We start from the raw sequence: 17587 nt of genomic DNA on the forward strand, positions 1-17587 counted from the left end.
ATCTTCCCACGGGTCATGAAATGTCTGGGGAGCGTCACAAAAAACGCAAATTTTATTGGACTCCGTGTGCCAATCCAACAAACGAAAACGTCGGTAAGTAGGTATTTTTATTCTCTCTTATTACATGACCGTATATTAGGTGGGTGCTAATAGCTCCGTTTGTGCTACAGATCGTGCTGGGAAAAGACTTTATTGAAGGAGGCGACTTGAAGAAGTGGCAGCAAGCGGAACGCAAGCAGATGCTATGAAGGCGATCAGAAAGATACGAGCGGCTCTCGCCATGCTAAAATACCTGAACAATCAGAACCAGCCTAACGTCAATGGTCGATTGACTGCGAGAATCAACAACATTGGCGATCGATTTCGAGCCTTGCAGGCTGCACACAACGCGGCATATCCAGACGATCAGACAACCATCGCGGAATTTTGGTCGGAGTGGGTCAAAGCGCTTTACACGTGGGCGATTTACCGTGTCAATACTGTTGCAACCGCAGCCATCGACCTCTTACGCGAAACAATGGAGAATAGCTCGGATCCTGGAGCTCAAAACATCATGAGCTTTATGGAAGCATACGAGTTGGACCTGAAGAGATTGGAGATCAATACATCTTCGATGATCTAGAAAACGATAGTTGTCGCGTTGTTGGCTATTCAACCCGCAATGCCTAGCCATGTTGGGGATTTGACGGCACAGTGGGATTAGGGTCGTGAGAGCTCCCAATATCCTTACATCAATCTCGCCGGATAGTGGCTGTGACCAGCGAGAATACAAACTAATTCTCCTTTCATCAGATTACAGTTGCAGTGGAGGTTATCATTGCATGTTACATTGGCAATTCTGTTTGTGCCTCTGTCCAGTGAGAATTAGCTGTTAAAGGCTACCGCTACATGAGTTATGCTTTCATTTACTATGCACGCTATATCTTGATGACGGATACTGCGATTGTTGAATGAATTTCTATTTGCAAAGCAGCTTCGTTGCATCAATCATGTAGCATAAAAGCAATAAATTGCGACTTGAAGCTGGCTCAACATCCATCATCTGGATCCCACCACGCACTGGGACCACCCGCTGTATGATTGACAATTTGTTCAAGGACATATATCTCCAATTCAGACCATAGTTTGAGAACGTGGTCTGAAGACATTCTCAACCACCCAAAGTACCGCTGTGGGCCAAATCGCGGATTCTTTGGCACGCAAGCAGCAGCGTCGTAGTCTGCTGCTACACATTTGATCATAGCAAGGTCAGGGTTTGCCAACACCTCTGTATCTGCTAGCATAAAAATTCGCCATGGGTCCCTGTCCGTGTTCATTGGCTGGCCTCCCGTTCCATCGTGATAAAGCTGCCGCACTTCTTCTAGTGTTAAGCCATCTAGAACTGCAGGATTTGAGCGAGTATCTAAATTGAAGAGTTTCTCTGCTTTGATAATCATGGCAGGGTCATCGGTAGATTTTGCGTTTCCTCTGACTGCATCCTTGGCGCCATTGGTAATGGTCTGGATCAGCTCGTCCCATTGCCGATCAGATCCGGGCCCATAGTACGTTCGATAGATGGTGAAGCCCCAAGGCTGTAGGAAACTTAGAGGATTGTTGAACTCTGCTTCACTTATGATCTCGCCGTCGGGCAATTTGCGCAGCCTTTTCAAAAGATTCTTGATCATGGAACCCATGGTGATGTCGACAGGCGATAAAGTGGTGTGGCTGACGCGGGCACGCCGATATGGTGTAAACTGCTAAACATGAGACAATGTCAAAGTGACGACTTGGTGAGTGACTGTACTAAGTCTTTAAACAACGCATGTACAGGATGCGTACACAGGTGTTGACGCCAGACCGGACAGGTCATGCCTGCCGCACTGGCACACTGTATCAGCCTGACGCTTACCCCCCTGTTATGATCCTTGGGGCGGGAAGGGAAAGCGGGGACATTGGTGAAGGGGCAGCGGTAGGGACATGGCTGGAATAGTAGGTATGGCTGGACCGCCTAGGCTTAAATTAGCAATTCGCTTACTCCGTCATGGCCACTCGATTAAAAACATGGAAAAAAGTATAACCACTCTTAGATTGACCGTTACACAAAACACCTACTGTGTAGAAACTGCAAGTAGTTGCTACTGGCCGTCCAGGCTGTTGCGCGTCTTACCCTGTGGAGGTAGATAGAAGCTAAAGGACTAATTAATATTGAAGCATACCTGATGCGCATTGAGCAGACGTGCATAGAGCATACCATTGTTCTCCAAAAAGGTACTGGTAACGCTTCGCAGGTTTCAGCGTCATTGCTGTACTATATCCTATGATTCCATTCTTATCTTCACAGGGCTGAGCCAAGAGCTGCAAAAAGAGATTCGTTACATACAACAGTGGGGATTCCCCAGTGGTCACCCACCTGAGTACTAATCCACCGGTACTTTGCTTAAATCGGGCTGAGCGAACGGGAAGCCTTGTTTTCAACGTCCTATGGTCGCATGTAAAAATTTCACTGAATCTGGTCGTATATGAATTAGAGCTTAGCATAACACCCATCGCATTGGGCTATACCCACATCGTCTTCCGGCTTGCCGTATACAGTCAACTAGCCCTCACCCGTAAACACAGACAGAAGTAACTGCCAAGGAAGAGCCCACGCGCTCATCGGACCGACCGGCACAAATCACGATAGAATCCAGCACTCGCGAGCGTTGGTGGCGGCTTTTGAAACTTTCTTAATCTCGGCTATTTCACGTTAAGGATATTGGCTGATCGCAAGCGCTTAGTGTGGGGGCTGACTGCACTTTTCGAGCTCAACCACAGTCGCGGAAGACGCTCTGTGTCATTCATACATATGGATGGACGTAGACTCTTGCCACATCGCATTAAGCTTGAAACTGAATATGGGACGTTGCTTATGGCTCAAGCTGCGCCTGCTTGTGTTGCAGTGCTACCAACAACTATCGGTATAGTAACGGCTCACAGACATCTGACATGACAGTAAAATAGATCGAGATACCCGAAGTACTGTGAATGTGATAAAAACTTACGATGTTTCCGACAGTTCCTATGGAAATTGCTGATACATGTCAGTACATAAACAAAGTCTAACAATACTTCGAATATGACACGGACCTTGCCTACACTTTCTCGGACAACTCTCCTGCTCATGGCTTGCATACTTTAGATTAACAGATCCTTCCAAAAATTTTAGCCTCCTAAATGAACAGATTGCAGCTCATCTTCAGCAGGGGCTACAACACAACGATTGGCCAAAGCTTGAAGATATAATGTCCATAAAATCCCACTTATGCGTGAGGCAGGAAAACACCAACACCAACGATGTACTCACAAGCAGAAACGGATACTCGATGCCTTATCGACACTGCTTCAAGCGGTAGGCGGTGGATCCCAGCCATACGTTTGGAGGAAAGAAGCCAAGTTCTCCCAAAGGCAGTAGAGGACACTCCCAAAAGTCCGTCTTCCCCACGATCGCTTCTTCAGCTATCCTGGTTTCGAAGCTTTCAGGAGACCTGTATATTGGAGCTTCTAGGCCTTCTATGCTCTGCAGCTGGACTGATCGCTATCGCGATCATCCTTCGCAAGTACGACGGCGAACAACGACCAACTTGGCCTATCTCACTCAACGCTGTGGTCTCCATCTTGAGCGCTATTATAAACATCGGAGCTCTGTACAGTGTTACACATGCACTCAACCAGCTGAAATGGGTGTGGTTTTCAGAAAAAGAGCGCAAACTCGCAGACATTCAACTGTTTGATAGTGCAAGCAGGGGAGTTTTTGGCTCAATGGCGCTACTTCTTCATCTGCGAGCTCGGTATGCCCATCCTACCTTGATTCAGCCAGATCTTTACTGAAGGAATCCTTTCAGACACCTTGCATCATTAGGTGCTGTTGCAATCATTCTTCGTATTGGAGTGGACCCTTTCATCCAGAACGTGATTCATTTTAGGGATGATGCTATAGTGGACGAGACACAGATATCATATGCTGCAAGAACGACGATTTATCGAGAGAAAGGCCCGAATATCGTTAATGCAAGTCAGTATTGGAAACCATTCAATAGGATAAGAAATGGTCCACTAACATTCGAAAGATAGCGGTGCGAACCCTGCTCTAAGAGGCAGTATGTATAGCGCAATTTTTGGCAGCACAAGTAGTAATGCGCTACATCCACAACATATCTGTCCAACAGGTAACTGTACTTGGGATCGCTTCGCTACCCTAGCGTATTGTCCAAGATGCGTAGATGTCACTGAACATCTAGACCGTAATTGCACAGCATATTCTACCCAGCCAGGTCGATCGCAGTACTGCAACGTCTCTTTCCCAGACGGATCGCCGTATTTAACGTTTACAGCAGCGCCGGCACTTTACACGGTAGCGGACACGTACTTCAGAGTTGAACGGGCACTATCCACGATTGCTCTCAACACTGATGGAATCAAGGGCGACTCCACTGGTAGAGATTCACCAATATGGCGTTCACTCCGAGTCGACATCAACAGAGCCGATTTGGAGAAATTGGGAATGCAGAGGAAGGTGCGCAATAACACCAGGGTGATTGGAACCGAATGCTCCATGCTGCGCTGTATTAACAGTATTGATGCTGCAGTCATTCGCGGTTTATATCAAGAGCAAATTGTGGATACCTATTACTTCGATGACAAATATGATAGCGGCGATCTAATCGCCATACCGCCATGGGGAGAGGGAAAAGGAGTCAGGTTCAATGAGACCTTTGGTATGACATTCGAAGCTTACGACTCAGCTCGACATTCCTTTTTAGACCTTAATGGCCAAGTTCAAGAAGCTGACTCGGGTACGGGGCTATATTTCTACAAAGACGAGATCCAAGCGATATTCTCAGCGTCATTCACGCGTGAGACCTGCGAAACGCCACATGACAACTTTGCGTGTGTCTTTAACGCTATGGGAAACGCAATGTAAGCTCTCAATATATGTTTTACGTTATTGTGCTAACCATACTTTTAGGACTAGAACAATTCGCGATGTGTCTATACCAATCAATGGGACCAGAATGCCTGATGTCGCAATCGGGAGAGTGTTCGTAACCACTACATTCTTGAGGGTTGAATGGATATGGCTCTCGTTACCCATGGTCCTATGGACAATCAGTCTCGTCGTCTGGGTCGGTGCGACGTGGAAAAGTCGGCGTGTTTCAGCGCCGTTATGGAGGGACAACGTTCTGCCGCTACTGTTCATATTGCCAGAGAGTGAAGAAACAAGGGTGGAAGCACAGGACAAGTTCGGCTCCTCGAGTATTGGTCACACTATAAGAGCCGAGCAGATAAATGTGAAGCTTGTAGAATCGAATGGGCGATTTATGCTTGCTAAACTTTAGCTAGAATGGCATGTGTTTTGGGTTTACGAGCCTTAAAAGAAGCCTGACACAACTATCCCTTTGAACCAATACACATTGAAGCTGCAATATCGGTCACGGCTAGTTAGGGATGCTACATCAGGTCTACGTCAGCTTGAGGTGGACCGTAAGTATAAGGACGGGCAGGTATAGGAAACAAGAGGATAGTGCTTCTTTGTAGCACCGTCTTGAAGAAACTCGTCTCATAAGCCTAAGAATTTTTCCATAGACTAGCACTCACTTGTTCCATAACCACATGATTGTACAAGAGGACTTTACTTGGCCTTAAAATATACTTACATAATCTAAGAGCCAATTCGTTAAGCGTATTCTTAATATCTTTATTAGGCAAGGGATATAGTACCATTCCCTATTAAGAGCGACTTTTAAAGAGCTTAAGTTTGAACGCACGCACGCACTTTCTCATCGTTGCAGTAAACGTGTTATAGACCAATGGTGGACAGGAGGTCTAGTCTTGGGGAGTAGGCTGTATACAAGTGAAAAACGCATGTCAGGATCGTAATTTCTGCCACATATTGTAACTAAGCAGATTTGCCTCAATTAATTAATCATGTCAGTGGGTGTTCGCAAGGCGGAGTAGGGCGTGGATACTAGAAACGTATGACAGTAGTCCGATAACCACCTCAAAACAGTACCTCGACAGACGGCGGGTCGGGCAAGAGAACTTGTTTTCAACGTCCTATGGTCGTATGTGAGAACAAGTCTCGGTACTACAAAATATATCCTGATCACGAATTGACATTTGCGCATACTGGTCCAATTAGTCCAAGACATCAACGTAGCAACTGTGCCCAGTACGTCCGGTGCTGAAAATCGACAAATCTGTCACACTGAGACGGAAGTCGCGCTTACAATGAAAACGAAAACGGCGAGCAACTGGCAACATAAGTAGGTCAAACCAATGATGAGTTGTGTGAGACGGCATTGATCTTTATCTAACATAAAGGTAGCATGGCCATAGCCTAGTGGGTTGCCTTGCTTACAAGGCTGACGATAAGATAATCTTTACTGGCACGCGCTGCACGCGCACCCCGCACGCGCCTTGCTCAAAAGTAGAAGGTCCTCGATGACGGGTCAGCTTGGTGGCGGCCCTATCCAATCACCAATCTTTCTTTCCACGCAAGACAACATTTCTACCACGTCTCCTCAGAACATGTATATCGACTGCGATACTTAAGACCACATATCCGCTGCCGACATTCTCGGATCTACATATAAGCAATATGAAAATTCAAACTCCCATACTCGTAGTTGCGGCGGGTATCGTAGCGCTTTGCCACAGTTTTGTTCTTCCACCTCCAACGGGCTTGTTCAGCGTCGGCTCAAAATCATTCGTGTTTCCCAAGCTCACCCTGAATGATCCAGTAGCACCCAATGGTACCGGAACCTTCATCCTACTCAACGTATACTACCCGACTGAACAAAAGGCCGTGCCCTCAAAGTATGTCTGGGACAACTTGTCCAATCTTTACGATAACTTCTACGGACTTCCAAATGGCACCTTCGGCAACATTACTGCACCCGTAGCTTACGAGGCGAAGCCCCTCCCTCTAAGAAGATGGAGCAAATTGCAACTGCCGACACTCATCTTCAATCCAGGTTTTGCGGGACCACCTTCTCGGTTATTCCACGCTCTCCTCTCTGAGATGGCATCTCAAGGCTACTCAGTTGTGGCATTGGATCATCCACATGAGGCACCGTACATCCAGCTACCTAATGGTACTGGTGTGAGTGGCTTGCCATTCAACTACCAGACGGATACGCAGGAGAAGTTAAAATTTGTGCAGCGTGTACACGACTACCGTCTGGCGGACGCATCAGCAGTCCTCGATGCCATACCTACGATATCAAAGAACCTATCCATCCCCCTCAACTCCACACATTTTTCATTCTTCGGCCACTCGCTCGGCGGCTCTGCAGCACTCAGCCAGATTCTGTACGAACGCAATCGTACAAACGAACAGAAGCATAGGATCCTCGGCGCTCTAAACACAGATGGAAGCCTCTGGGTCCCGGTTTCTGGCAACAGTCCGTCGGTAGACCTACGGATACCCAACTTATTGTTGAGCTCTGGACAACACAAGGGCGACCCCCTGTTTGCAAACTTCGATGCTCGACAGTCGGCCTGGGCTAAAGAAATCAATATTGGAGGTCGATCAAACCACTCCGATTTCTCCGATCTGATTATCATGAAGCAGGGGCTTAGGATAACGGGTGGTCAGGGTGCTATGACTGCTGAACGGATGATCAACATCACGCGAACACTTGTGGGGAGTTTCCAAGGCCTCCTTGTAGGAAAAGGCGAGGGAGTATTGAGTGGCACAGATGAGATAAGGGCACTTTGGCCCGAGTTGCAGTGGTCGTATAATGGAACAAAGACGGCCTAGTCTCAACGATAGACATTCGTTCTTCTGAATCATCTTAGTGTCCAGATGGCGCCTCTCTAGACCCCTTTCTTCATGACCTTGTGGTGCTCGCTCTTCCAGGAGAATGACGGGCCAGTCCAACCGGTCAATGATGTGTGTTTGTGGTGGGATGAATTGATGGAGAACAACGAAAGAGTTACTGAAACCTTCGATCATCACGTATGGTCAACCAACCACTTGAGAAAATACAGATTAGACAGAAAGGGTCAATGATCGCGTTAGGTCTTCTTGTCAGAGTCTGTATGCTTGTGATAGCATATCTAGTCCCAGTTCTGTACCTTATCGACTGCAATAAAATAGTGTAGATACTACGAAGTTGTGAAGTGGCTGCAACAAAGGCCGCTAGAAAGCGGCCATGCGTATCGGATTTCTTTCGCCACTCCTGTCAACAGCCCGCTGTTCAATGCGGCAGACGAGGTTGTATCGCGAATACTTGGGTAGTATTAGTCTAATGCTGGAGTTCTAGATGTGATTGTTACATGATATAGTTGTATTTCCTTCGGGGTAATTCTCATTTGGCTCGTTTCAAGGTGTCCAGCTCAACGGGTTCCATATTGACGTGATGTCCGCTGTACATCTCGACCGGGCCATGGTTACTCACCCAGTGATTGTTCTTCTTAACATCTCCCGAAGCGTCGTCTGCGAATTCGTTCCAGCCGTGATTAGTATGGCCTGGGGGCGATGTCCCTTGTCCCTTAAGTCCATGCTTACGTCGTATGAGTACGACTCCGAGAACGGTCAAGCAAATCACGATAAGGCCCCCAATAGCCCCTCCCACTATAGCTCCAAGGTGCAATGGCTCTTGCTTAGCAGTAGTAGAGATTGGTTCTGGTGTCGAAGATGCGATTGAGGAGTTCAAAGCAGAGCTGGAGCTGGAGGTGGGTATGGGAGATGTTTCTACGACCGTGGTCGTCGGTCGCGAGGGTAGACTAGTCAAAGAGCTGCTGAGTACAGAGCTGAAACTCGATGGTGTTGTTGTTGCTGCGACGGAGCTCGGAGACGGAAATAGCCTATCGGTTCGAGCTTCTGCTCCGCAAGCAATGTACTCAAAGGACTGATCAGGGCCATTGATCAGTAGCACAGTGGAACAGAACTGTGAGCTTTCACTGCTCATTCTTAGATCCCGTCGGCTGATACGCTATGGGAGAACTGACCATGAGAAAGTGGTGATGTCCGGTCGGTCAGATAGACGGCCACAACCATCAGTGCAAGAATGTCTGTCCACGCATACTCCGGCTAGACCGCAATCTCTTGCTGATATCACAGTTGCTGGACAGAATCCCCACAATCCGTTTGCGGTATCTACGCGGCATCTGTAGTCAGACTGAGCTGTTCGGGCGCTCTGGGGGTTGCCGTCCTTGTATCCGCAGGTTGTCGCACGCGAAGCTGTCGCTATGATCAAGATGAGAAGGCCAATGGTCAGAAACATCTCACTGAGTACAAATGAGCGTGAGAATAAATGATGATAGTGTGCGAAGCTGACTGGCAGGGTGGAAAACCTAATACATGAGCCGTGGCGCACCTGTTGGTTCTCCTAACCGCGCCGCAGCCTCCTACCAACAACTTCATGCAGCTATTCATCCATCTGAAAGCGCCCATACAATGTGAACAAACACCGCTTTCTGATTCGTGCTCTAAGCGCCCGCTGATCCTTCGAGTTTAGCGAAATTATTCTTGGAGATAACGGATGGATCAAGTGGGTTTGTTCCTTGCAAGTATCCGTGCAGCTCGCTAGATGTGGCACAGTCGTCCGGGTCTGCGGTCACCTCGACTCCTTCGAGGTCATGTCGCTGTTTCTTTGTGGGAACTTCGGAACCCTCACACTTGACATTTTTGGCGATTGAAGCCCTCTATTACGCCCATGGCTAACTTAAGAAGCTTGCGATCGCTGTTTAAAATCATCGCTTTACTTTCAGCCATCTTCCTTCTCATTCTTGGATTCGGGTTCGTCCGGTACAGCGACCGTGTGTTTCAGACGAAGCACATCAGCACTGAGAACCTCAGCTCACCTTCAGAGGGTATGTATTGATTTTTTCCGGTTTTATTGAACGAAAGGAACCTGACGGTTTCCAGAAACATCGGGTGGCGCCCTTTCGCCCGGAACAGTTCCAACTGGGTTGCCAAGAAAACCAAACGATACTCTGGTCGCGCAAGCACCAGAATATATCCAGGCTATCTTGAATCCATCAGATCCAAACTTTTCTCGTCTGGAGTGCCAACAGCCGAACCTTGACCGTTATGCTTACCTGAGACACCCACCAAACCAATCTGAAGTCTCGTCGCAGCCCAGGTATTTCTTCGCACTTGACCTACATCAATGTGTTCACATACTTCCACGGTTACTGGGTTCCATCGTTGAAACAATCACGTTCCTTGGTTCAGAGAACTGCGTGCTGTCCATAGTGGAAGGCCGATCCGATGACGGCACCTTTGAAGTCTTGCACGAACTTCGTCCCCGCTTGCAAGCCCTCGGTGTGAAGTACTTCTTTCAGACGAGTGACATCGATCCTACCGCCGCTGGAAAAGATCGCATTGAGGCCCTCGCAGGCCTGCGGAACCTTGCCTTGCAGGATCTTCTCAACTACCCAGAACACTACGACCCAGACACCACCATCATCTTCCTTAACGACATTGCGCTTTGCACAGACGACATCTTAGAGCTCCTTCACCAGCGGAATTGGCAGGGCGCTGATCAGACATGTGCCATGGATTGGACGTATGTGGGCGAAAATCCAACATTTTACGATGTCTGGATCGCGCGCGGCATGACTGGCGATACATTCTTCAAGATCCCCGAAGACGGGAGCTGGGACTTTGCGTGGAATCTCTTCTGGAATGACGATAAGGCGCGCGCTCGGCTTGCTGCTGCTAAGCCCTTCCAGGTGTTTGCGTGCTGGAACGGCGTCACCTCGTTCACTGCGAAGCCGCTGTTAGACGGGCGCATCAAGTTCAGGGCTCGTGGACCGGGCGAGTGCTTCCAGGGCGAGCCAAAACTGTTTGCGAAGGATATGTGGGCGAATGGATATGGTAAAATTGCGGTGGTGCCGAGTGTAAATGTGGAGTATAGTGATGAAGCGACAAAGAAGATCAAGGCGCTCAAGGGGTATGTGGTGAAACATATTGGGAATGAAGGGAATGAAGGGAATGATGGGAGGATTGAGTGGGAGACAAAGCCACCGGAGAAAGTGAAATGTATGCCGGATTATCAGCACCAGACTTTCATCGATTGGGATGAAGGACTGAGGCCGAGAGTTTCGGCAAAAGCGGGAAAATAAGAGATAACGGGCAAAAACTTGCACTGGACAAACGTGTTTGTCCCTCTATTCATTCTGAGGAACGAAAGGATGTGTCGTATTCCTCAGTGCCAAAAGACTTGTTCTGATCCCCCAAAAGCTTTGATTTTGGTTGCGTTCACATCTCCGGCCTCGCTTCTCTCCATGTCCGGCATGTGGTTGTCCAGTAGTCTCCCACACTTCAACTTCAACTGGAGAATTTCCGGACTACCAGCCATCGAAGAAGGGTTGAGTTCTGTATCGCCTGTTTTATATCGCTCAATGAAGTTTCCTAGCCCCGGGTTACGGATAGTCGCACTCAGAACAGCTTAGAAATTTGCGGTGCTGTCTAGAAAACCATTTCTGGCGGATACGAGCAGGCCCAGCACCAACGCTGTTGTACCGACTGCAATAATGTATGCAATGACGAGATTCCGCTTGTTGTAGTGATAGACATTGAAAGGCGTGATTGTTGACACGGCGGCTGCGGTGCCGTTGGGTGATAGAAACCTATCTTGCATCCGAAAAGTAACTCAACTTCAGGTTTCGACTCATTTCCTCAACAGCTTTCTGAGAGCTGAGGTATCGGCTAGGAGGATCATCTCGAGGATCCGCGAAAGGAATATAGTCGCTGGTTGATTTTGCTGCAACTTGGCCCTGGTTCTGTGCAACTTCCCATGTCTTGCTGCGCATCACTCCTGCCTTTTCGTAGGCCATAGCAATATTTGCCCGTCTGAGAAGCCACATAGGTCAGGTCTGTCGTGCATTTGTCTATTCGTATTTGGCTCAAGAAGTATCAACAGGCACTCGTGTTTGTCGAGCCTGGGAGAATGTCAAGAAGGGGTTGAATAGCTACGATAGACCCCAGGTTCTCATGGCTATAAACCCCGAAGAATGACACATTGTAGAGAAGGCCCCATCAACTCCAGAGTGTATGCTGAATTGGCAATGGATGGCCGGACTGGAGGAATCTGAATGCAAAGCGTCACTTGCAGCCACCTGTTTTCTCATTCCTAGATCCAGTTTCGTCGAGAATAGCGATCTTGTAGTCTTATGATCACAATTCCCACACTGCTGTCTCGCCGCATCAACTTTTCCGCGCACAAAATTGCCCCACCGCTGCCTCAACTTCATTTTGACATAGATACCTTGATCCTGGCAGGCGATGCGTAAAGGAATCTTACGTTGCTTATATGTTTGTCATACCTCTCAATCTGCTCTTGTGCACTTAGCTCCCACACGCCGCATTCTATCTCGCGCACCTATTCCGCTTCAACGGCTTCAATTTCGGCACTTCGTTTACAGGCACCGTACATCTGCGACGCCCTTACCCGCATAGACCACGCAGACGTTGCGCACGGGATGCTACCTAGCCAATCGTGCCTTTAGTAGCTGTAGAACGGAAGATTGATTAGGAGTGTTGTCAGGGCCGTGATCGTGGTGACGTTGGCGGAGGTTTGTCCGCTGCACCGAGACGGGTTAGCGCAAGACATGGGTTACGAAGACTTGGCGGTGCAAACTGCCACGTTCGGCTTAGCGTGTGCACTCGGATGCATCGTTACTGCCCAGTAATGATAAACCAGCTAAGGCGATATCACCACGATCATCTAATCTTACCTCGGCACAAAGTCGCAAGGCAATTCGAAAGAGGTCGAATTTTGAAATGGTTGGTGCCTGATTTTATCACGACTTTGAGGAAGCGAAGTCGTACTTATGTATTGTGTACTATGCAGTAAACGAATGATTGTTTAGAAATATCTACAATCCCCCCTACTCACTTTAACCATGTCCGCTATCTGTCACGCCTGTCATTTGGTCACAGCATACCTGCTTAGTGATAGATACCATAATTGTGATTACTATCCTTAGGTAGGATGTGCACAGCCAGGCCGAGGGGGAATGACATACCTAGCCATGCCTTTGCTCCACCTGGTCCAGTCTTTGTTAAGCCGTCAACAGCTAAGATCCATATAGTGAGCTGATACATTCCGGCACTATAACATCAATAAGGCCATCATTTTTCTTGGTACCGATTACCAATTCAACATCCTAGATTGTGGCTAGGATCCTAAAGCCAGAGTCAAGCCGAGACACGACAATTTACTGTGTATGATATCCTTGAGCTCCTGGAAAGTTTCCGCCCCAGATTGATGAAGGTGGCTGAAGACCCGCGGAACCGGAGAATCTTTCCGATATAGTAAAAGATGAATGCAGATAAAGAATGGAGGGTTGAACACATATTGCAGTACAACCACCTTTACGAGAATACCATCCATCAATGTCTCTTAACATTTCATCGTTGGCGCTAGCCGATTCCGTGGCTTATATCAATGGCTCGGTCTATACCGTCGACAGCACCAACCCATGGGCATCTGGCTTCATAGTCTCACCTGACGGAATTTTTACGCATGTTGGAACAACAGAGGATGTAGCTTCTATAGCTAATCGTTCTCAACTCATCGTCGTTGATCTTAAAGGCAACTTCACCATGCCCGGAATACACGATGCACATTCACATTTGATGATATCAGGCCTTGCCCTCATATCAGACGCCAACATTGGTACAAATGTTACAAGCTTCAATATTGCTGAAAGAGTAGAGCAAGGAGAATGCGCCTGCGAATATATCAACACCTATCAGAACTGGATATTGGCTGGAGTCTACAGCAGCGAAGGCTTTCCCAACAACACCGTTGATCGCCAATATCTGGATGTAGCATTTCCTGATCGCCCAGTGGCTGTGAATGGTGGTGCAGGCCACGGCGCGCTCCTCAATACGGCCGCACTGGAGCTGGCCGGATACGATGTGAACAACGAGCCTGACACGCAAGGGTCTATCTTCCTGCGACGAGCAGACGGCAGCCTAACAGGCGAGTTGGGTGAAACTGCCATGAACAAGTTTGGAGTGGCGTTGCCGCGTCCGGGTACACCGCACATCAAGCGGGCCCTACAACGTGCGATGCGATCCTCGCATCAATCCGGCATCACGAGCGTCCAAGAGGCATCTTCGAATACCATGCTCTTGCGCGCACTCAGCGAAATGGAAAATGACGGGACAGTGAAACTCGATATCTATACGCATATAGTTTATGGGCCTGAGTGGGTGTCCCGTGAAAGTAAGGATGATTCAATCCGCCTCCTCGCAGAAGCGAAGAGATTTAGAAGTAGTCACATTCACCCGGACTTTGTTAAGATTGTTTTGGATGGTGTTCCCCTCCCGCCGTTCCTCTCGCACGCGCCACTCAACGCGGACGGCAAAGTCAACAGCACGCACATTCAAGTCGAGGACGTTGCTCAGGCAGTTGCTGAGTACGATCGACTTGGAATGACGGTAAAAATCCATTGTACCGGCGAAGGAGCAACAAGAATGGCATTAGACGCCATTGAAGCAGCACGACAAACCAATCCCGGCGGCCCTAGACACGAAATCGCGCACAATAGCGGCGTCAACGAAGGTATGTAATACAAGCACATTTTGTTACTGATCTGTATTCTAACAAGATCGTAGAAGACTACAAGCGATATGCGGAGTTGAATGTTACTGCTGAAATGAGCCCTGCCGCATTCTTTGGAAGCGAGCTTGAACAAGGAAGCGAACTCATGGATTGGAACTTCGCCAAGATGCAAACAGCAGGCGCACATATCACCATCGGGTCTGACTGGGGCGCATCACCTGAACCTACCATCCTGAGGTACATGGCCAATAAGCTGGACCAAATTGGTGGTGGCTCAACACAGAGCGGTGCTGAACTTGCATTGCGTATGCTTACTTTGAATGGCGCGCAGGCCGTTGGAAAAGACAAAGAAATTGGAAGTATCGAGGTGGGCAAGAAAGCTAATTTTATTGTTGTGGATAGAGATTTGAGTCGGGGCGAATTTGCTGAGGCGCAAGTTTTGCGTACTTATTTCGAGGGAGAGAAAGTGTGGGATGCTGCTCTGCCGTAATGTGGGCTGGTGTCCAGATAGATGGATCCCCTAGGGTCCAATGAGCAGAGTACCTTAGTAGAATTTCGGCCTTTAGTCAGCGAACACAACCAGAGGGTAGAGATAGCATCAAATTTAATGGCTTACTTCTCTAGAGTAGGCGTATGAAGATCAAACCTTGTAGAAGGTTTTCTCACATACTTTTATACTATCTTAGAAAACCCAGATCCAAACGTATAGGTTGCAACGATTATCGAGATACTTATAGAAAGTGTAGTCTTCTAGATAAATCTTAGAAATGATCTTAGGCATTATGCTAGACGTAACATTGTAGACACAAATTTGACGCTCATCACCTAGTGAAAGCTAGCTACAACGAAAACGTTTACTACACCAGTTTTAAGTCAGCAAAAGCTTGAAATGGCAATTCCAAATTGATACTGGAAACCTCTCTAACGCCTATGCTTGTAATTAGAGACAATCAATCCGCTGTTCATAGCTCTGTCACGCCTCAAGGACATGGTTAGCTATAGGCATTTAGAATTCGGCGTACTAGACTAGACACATCGGCCGAATTACTGCGTTTGATTTGTCTCGGTTTACGTTGAACGACTTGGTTGAAGCGTTGTGGTGAATATAATCCCAACATGGGGAGTAACCTGGATTCTCGGGACTAAGCCTCCAAGTTAGCACGGGATTCTTCCGTTCGTGTTGTAATTAACGGAACAGTCTTGCTAGCCCGAAATACGTTTCTGCCTGAATTTCGGGATGGAATTTGTAATCTGTCGCTCAAAGAGTGTATGTAGCACAGGTAATCAAGCTCTTGGTATCGTCGGCTCCGCGCAACAACAAGTGTTACTCAACCGGTACCAGTCTCTACGATATGGCTCTCTTTGGCCAAGCTAGGATTGTGAAAAATGGCGTGATCAAGTCAAGTGGCTCTTTTGTGGCGGTATAATGCTTTAGGTAATGGGGATATGGGTGCCGTGCTGGGACTATCGTCTCTCGCGAGCGAGGCCACGGATGCCGTGGACGCCGAAAGCCGCGGATATTTGATCGCCGACTATATTTATCTTCAGGGACATAATCGACGCCATTGCACCCTCTATTTCCGTAGCCATCTCGACGTCTTCTTATCATAACCACTATACAACTCGACCATGCTCACCGTATTAGTTACAGGCTCAACAGGGCAGCAGGGCGGTGCAGTCTTGCAAAGCTTGCGTGCCGCTGATCGTAAAGATCTCAAGATCCGTGCCATGACAAGGTCCCCGCAGTCAGCGGCCGCCAAAAAGCTGAGGTCTCAAGGAATTGACATCGTACAAGCCGATCTCGAGGACGGTGCTTCACTTGAAGCCGCACTGAGAGGCTGCGACGCTGCATACCTAGTCACTGACTTCCGCGGATCTGGTGACGTGCAAGGAGAGATCCAACAAGGCAAGAACTTTGTCGATGCGGCGGTGCGCGCAGGTGAGATACCGCCTTGTTGCCCTCCAAACATGACCTTGGTGATAACAGACGAGCAGGGGTCGGCCACGTTGTGTATTCATCCGTAGCAGGTTGTGAGGATCCTGAGGTTGAACACTTCCATTCGAAATACTCCATCGAGAAATATCTGCACGAGTCCGGTATACATTGGACCGTTATCAGGCCAGTCGGGTTCATGGACGTTATACCCCCGGCGGGATTAGCTCGTACTTTCTTCTTGGGTGCTATGAAGGCTGTGTTTAGGAATAGCAAACAGAAATGGATTGCGTGCGACGACATCGGTAGTGCTGTTGCACGAGCCCTGATGGGTCGGGAAGAATGTTTCGAGAAGACTTACGAGATTGCTGGCGATGTCGCAACAGTTGACGAAGTGAGCAAGGCTTTGGAGAGAGGCGAGAGGAGTAAAGGCTGGACGATATGGCTACCCAAGTGGCTCGTTATCGCGTTATCACCATACCACTATCGACAGATGTTTATTGTAGGTTTTGTGTATACGAGTGCTCTATGCAGAAGCTGATCTGGCCTTATAGTGGTTGGCTGAGGGAAAGCAGCCGGGGGATGTAGCGATGACGAAAGCAATCCTTCCCCAAGTCATGGACGTCGAAGCTTGGGCTAGGAGAAAGATGAGATCTTAGCTACTGTGACCTGCAGGTAAACTGGCTTTCTCCTGTGGCATCGGCTGTGTACAGTTATGATCAAGTCTCGGCCTGGGATTGTAGTGTGCAGGCTCTTGTTTAACGTCTGCACTGATACGTCGACGTGTCCTTGTTGAACGAGTCTGAGACCTGTCAGGGGCGCGAAGACCGGCGACCGCATGTGTCTTCTCGCGTGTTGTTCTCAGCACATGCTGAAGGATGATATCCTGATTTCCATTAGCCTCGAAGCACTCCTTTTGTAGGTACACGAATCGATTGCAACCAACCAACCAAATACTGAAATGAAACATGAAGGCTGAAACCATCACACTCTATGCACCTGTTGATAAGCGAATGGGCGCTGCTCTCTCCTAGGACACCTCCACTGTAATACACCGTGCTTCATCAACGCCAAGGGGGCTGACAAGCTAGGTGAGAACACATCTTGC

General features: G+C 48.3%; 9 protein-coding genes across 9 annotated transcripts; 6 read left to right on the forward strand and 3 right to left on the reverse strand.

Moving 5' to 3' along the window:
* Nucleotides 1–20: 20 nt before the first annotated feature.
* On the forward strand, nucleotides 21–622 carry C7974DRAFT_372393 (uncharacterized protein; the record flags this gene model as incomplete). The annotated part of the gene is made up of 2 exons (XM_046140061.1): nucleotides 21–93; nucleotides 222–622. The coding sequence occupies 2 exons, from the start codon at nucleotides 21–23 to the stop codon at nucleotides 620–622; spliced, it is 474 nt and encodes a 157-aa protein (XP_046001452.1).
* Nucleotides 623–899: 277 nt separating this feature from the next.
* Nucleotides 900–2093, reverse strand: C7974DRAFT_385485 (uncharacterized protein). Its single transcript, XM_046140955.1, has 2 exons — nucleotides 1784–2093; nucleotides 900–1733 (listed from the first exon to the last, which is right to left on the reverse strand). Exons 1-2 carry the CDS (start codon nucleotides 1847–1849, stop codon nucleotides 1029–1031), a joined length of 771 nt encoding a protein of 256 aa, XP_046001453.1. The 5' UTR covers nucleotides 1850–2093; the 3' UTR covers nucleotides 900–1028.
* Nucleotides 1930–2640, reverse strand: C7974DRAFT_102913 (uncharacterized protein). Its single transcript, XM_046134868.1, has 3 exons — nucleotides 2231–2640; nucleotides 2092–2166; nucleotides 1930–1987 (listed from the first exon to the last, which is right to left on the reverse strand). The coding sequence occupies exons 1-2, from the start codon at nucleotides 2524–2526 to the stop codon at nucleotides 2115–2117; spliced, it is 348 nt and encodes a 115-aa protein (XP_046001454.1). The 5' UTR covers nucleotides 2527–2640; the 3' UTR covers nucleotides 1930–1987; nucleotides 2092–2114.
* A 1827-nt stretch (nucleotides 2641–4467) lies between these two features.
* On the forward strand, nucleotides 4468–5354 carry C7974DRAFT_468821 (uncharacterized protein; the record flags this gene model as incomplete). Its single annotated transcript, XM_046146408.1, has 3 exons — nucleotides 4468–4531; nucleotides 4605–4935; nucleotides 4985–5354. The coding sequence occupies 3 exons, from the start codon at nucleotides 4468–4470 to the stop codon at nucleotides 5352–5354; spliced, it is 765 nt and encodes a 254-aa protein (XP_046001455.1).
* Nucleotides 5355–6485: 1131 nt separating this feature from the next.
* C7974DRAFT_385486 (uncharacterized protein) lies at nucleotides 6486–8279 on the forward strand. Its single transcript, XM_046140956.1, has one exon. The coding sequence runs from the start codon at nucleotides 6617–6619 to the stop codon at nucleotides 7778–7780; it is 1164 nt and encodes a 387-aa protein (XP_046001456.1). The 5' UTR covers nucleotides 6486–6616; the 3' UTR covers nucleotides 7781–8279.
* Nucleotides 8261–9276, reverse strand: C7974DRAFT_327784 (uncharacterized protein). The gene is made up of 2 exons (XM_046139017.1): nucleotides 8974–9276; nucleotides 8261–8925 (listed from the first exon to the last, which is right to left on the reverse strand). The coding sequence occupies exons 1-2, from the start codon at nucleotides 9246–9248 to the stop codon at nucleotides 8331–8333; spliced, it is 870 nt and encodes a 289-aa protein (XP_046001457.1). The 5' UTR covers nucleotides 9249–9276; the 3' UTR covers nucleotides 8261–8330.
* A 352-nt stretch (nucleotides 9277–9628) lies between these two features.
* C7974DRAFT_327785 (alpha-1,3-mannosyltransferase CMT1) lies at nucleotides 9629–11376 on the forward strand. Its single transcript, XM_046139018.1, has 2 exons — nucleotides 9629–9837; nucleotides 9893–11376. The coding sequence occupies exons 1-2, from the start codon at nucleotides 9681–9683 to the stop codon at nucleotides 11092–11094; spliced, it is 1359 nt and encodes a 452-aa protein (XP_046001458.1). The 5' UTR covers nucleotides 9629–9680; the 3' UTR covers nucleotides 11095–11376.
* A 1993-nt stretch (nucleotides 11377–13369) lies between these two features.
* On the forward strand, nucleotides 13370–15101 carry C7974DRAFT_447029 (putative exoenzymes regulatory protein aepA precursor; the record flags this gene model as incomplete). Its single annotated transcript, XM_046145618.1, has 2 exons — nucleotides 13370–14546; nucleotides 14600–15101. 2 exons carry the CDS (start codon nucleotides 13370–13372, stop codon nucleotides 15034–15036), a joined length of 1614 nt encoding a protein of 537 aa, XP_046001459.1. The 3' UTR covers nucleotides 15037–15101.
* Nucleotides 15102–16169: 1068 nt separating this feature from the next.
* C7974DRAFT_351080 (uncharacterized protein) lies at nucleotides 16170–17176 on the forward strand. The gene is made up of 2 exons (XM_046139476.1): nucleotides 16170–16485; nucleotides 16539–17176. The coding sequence occupies exons 1-2, from the start codon at nucleotides 16176–16178 to the stop codon at nucleotides 17018–17020; spliced, it is 792 nt and encodes a 263-aa protein (XP_046001460.1). The 5' UTR covers nucleotides 16170–16175; the 3' UTR covers nucleotides 17021–17176.
* The last annotated feature ends 411 nt before the right edge of the window (nucleotides 17177–17587 follow it).

Source organism: Boeremia exigua, assembly GCF_020726555.1.
Source record: "Boeremia exigua strain MPI-SDFR-AT-0100 chromosome Unknown C7974scaffold_2, whole genome shotgun sequence".
Lineage (NCBI taxonomy): Eukaryota > Fungi > Ascomycota > Dothideomycetes > Pleosporales > Didymellaceae > Boeremia > Boeremia exigua.

Excerpts from the sequence above, each read along its gene's own strand:
- C7974DRAFT_385485 (XM_046140955.1), bottom strand. The coding sequence starts at position 1,849 with ATGACCTGTCCGGTCTGGCGTCAACACCTGTGTACGCATCCTGTACAT. Across the intron at positions 1,734-1,783 it reads ATGCGTTGTTTAAAGACTTA|TTTACACCATATCGGCGTGC; the intron begins GTACAGTCACTC and ends CATGTTTAGCAG.
- C7974DRAFT_385486 (XM_046140956.1), top strand. The coding sequence starts at position 6,617 with ATGAAAATTCAAACTCCCATACTCGTAGTTGCGGCGGGTATCGTAGCG.
- C7974DRAFT_327785 (XM_046139018.1), top strand. The coding sequence starts at position 9,681 with ATGGCTAACTTAAGAAGCTTGCGATCGCTGTTTAAAATCATCGCTTTA. Across the intron at positions 9,838-9,892 it reads CCTCAGCTCACCTTCAGAGG|AAACATCGGGTGGCGCCCTT; the intron begins GTATGTATTGAT and ends GACGGTTTCCAG.
- C7974DRAFT_102913 (XM_046134868.1), bottom strand. The coding sequence starts at position 2,526 with ATGGGTGTTATGCTAAGCTCTAATTCATATACGACCAGATTCAGTGAA. Across the intron at positions 2,167-2,230 it reads TACCTTTTTGGAGAACAATG|CTTCTATCTACCTCCACAGG; the intron begins GTATGCTCTATG and ends TTAGTCCTTTAG.
- C7974DRAFT_351080 (XM_046139476.1), top strand. The coding sequence starts at position 16,176 with ATGCTCACCGTATTAGTTACAGGCTCAACAGGGCAGCAGGGCGGTGCA. Across the intron at positions 16,486-16,538 it reads CGATGCGGCGGTGCGCGCAG|CAGGGGTCGGCCACGTTGTG; the intron begins GTGAGATACCGC and ends ATAACAGACGAG.
- C7974DRAFT_327784 (XM_046139017.1), bottom strand. The coding sequence starts at position 9,248 with ATGTTTCTGACCATTGGCCTTCTCATCTTGATCATAGCGACAGCTTCG. Across the intron at positions 8,926-8,973 it reads GACATCACCACTTTCTCATG|TGAAAGCTCACAGTTCTGTT; the intron begins GTCAGTTCTCCC and ends AAGAATGAGCAG.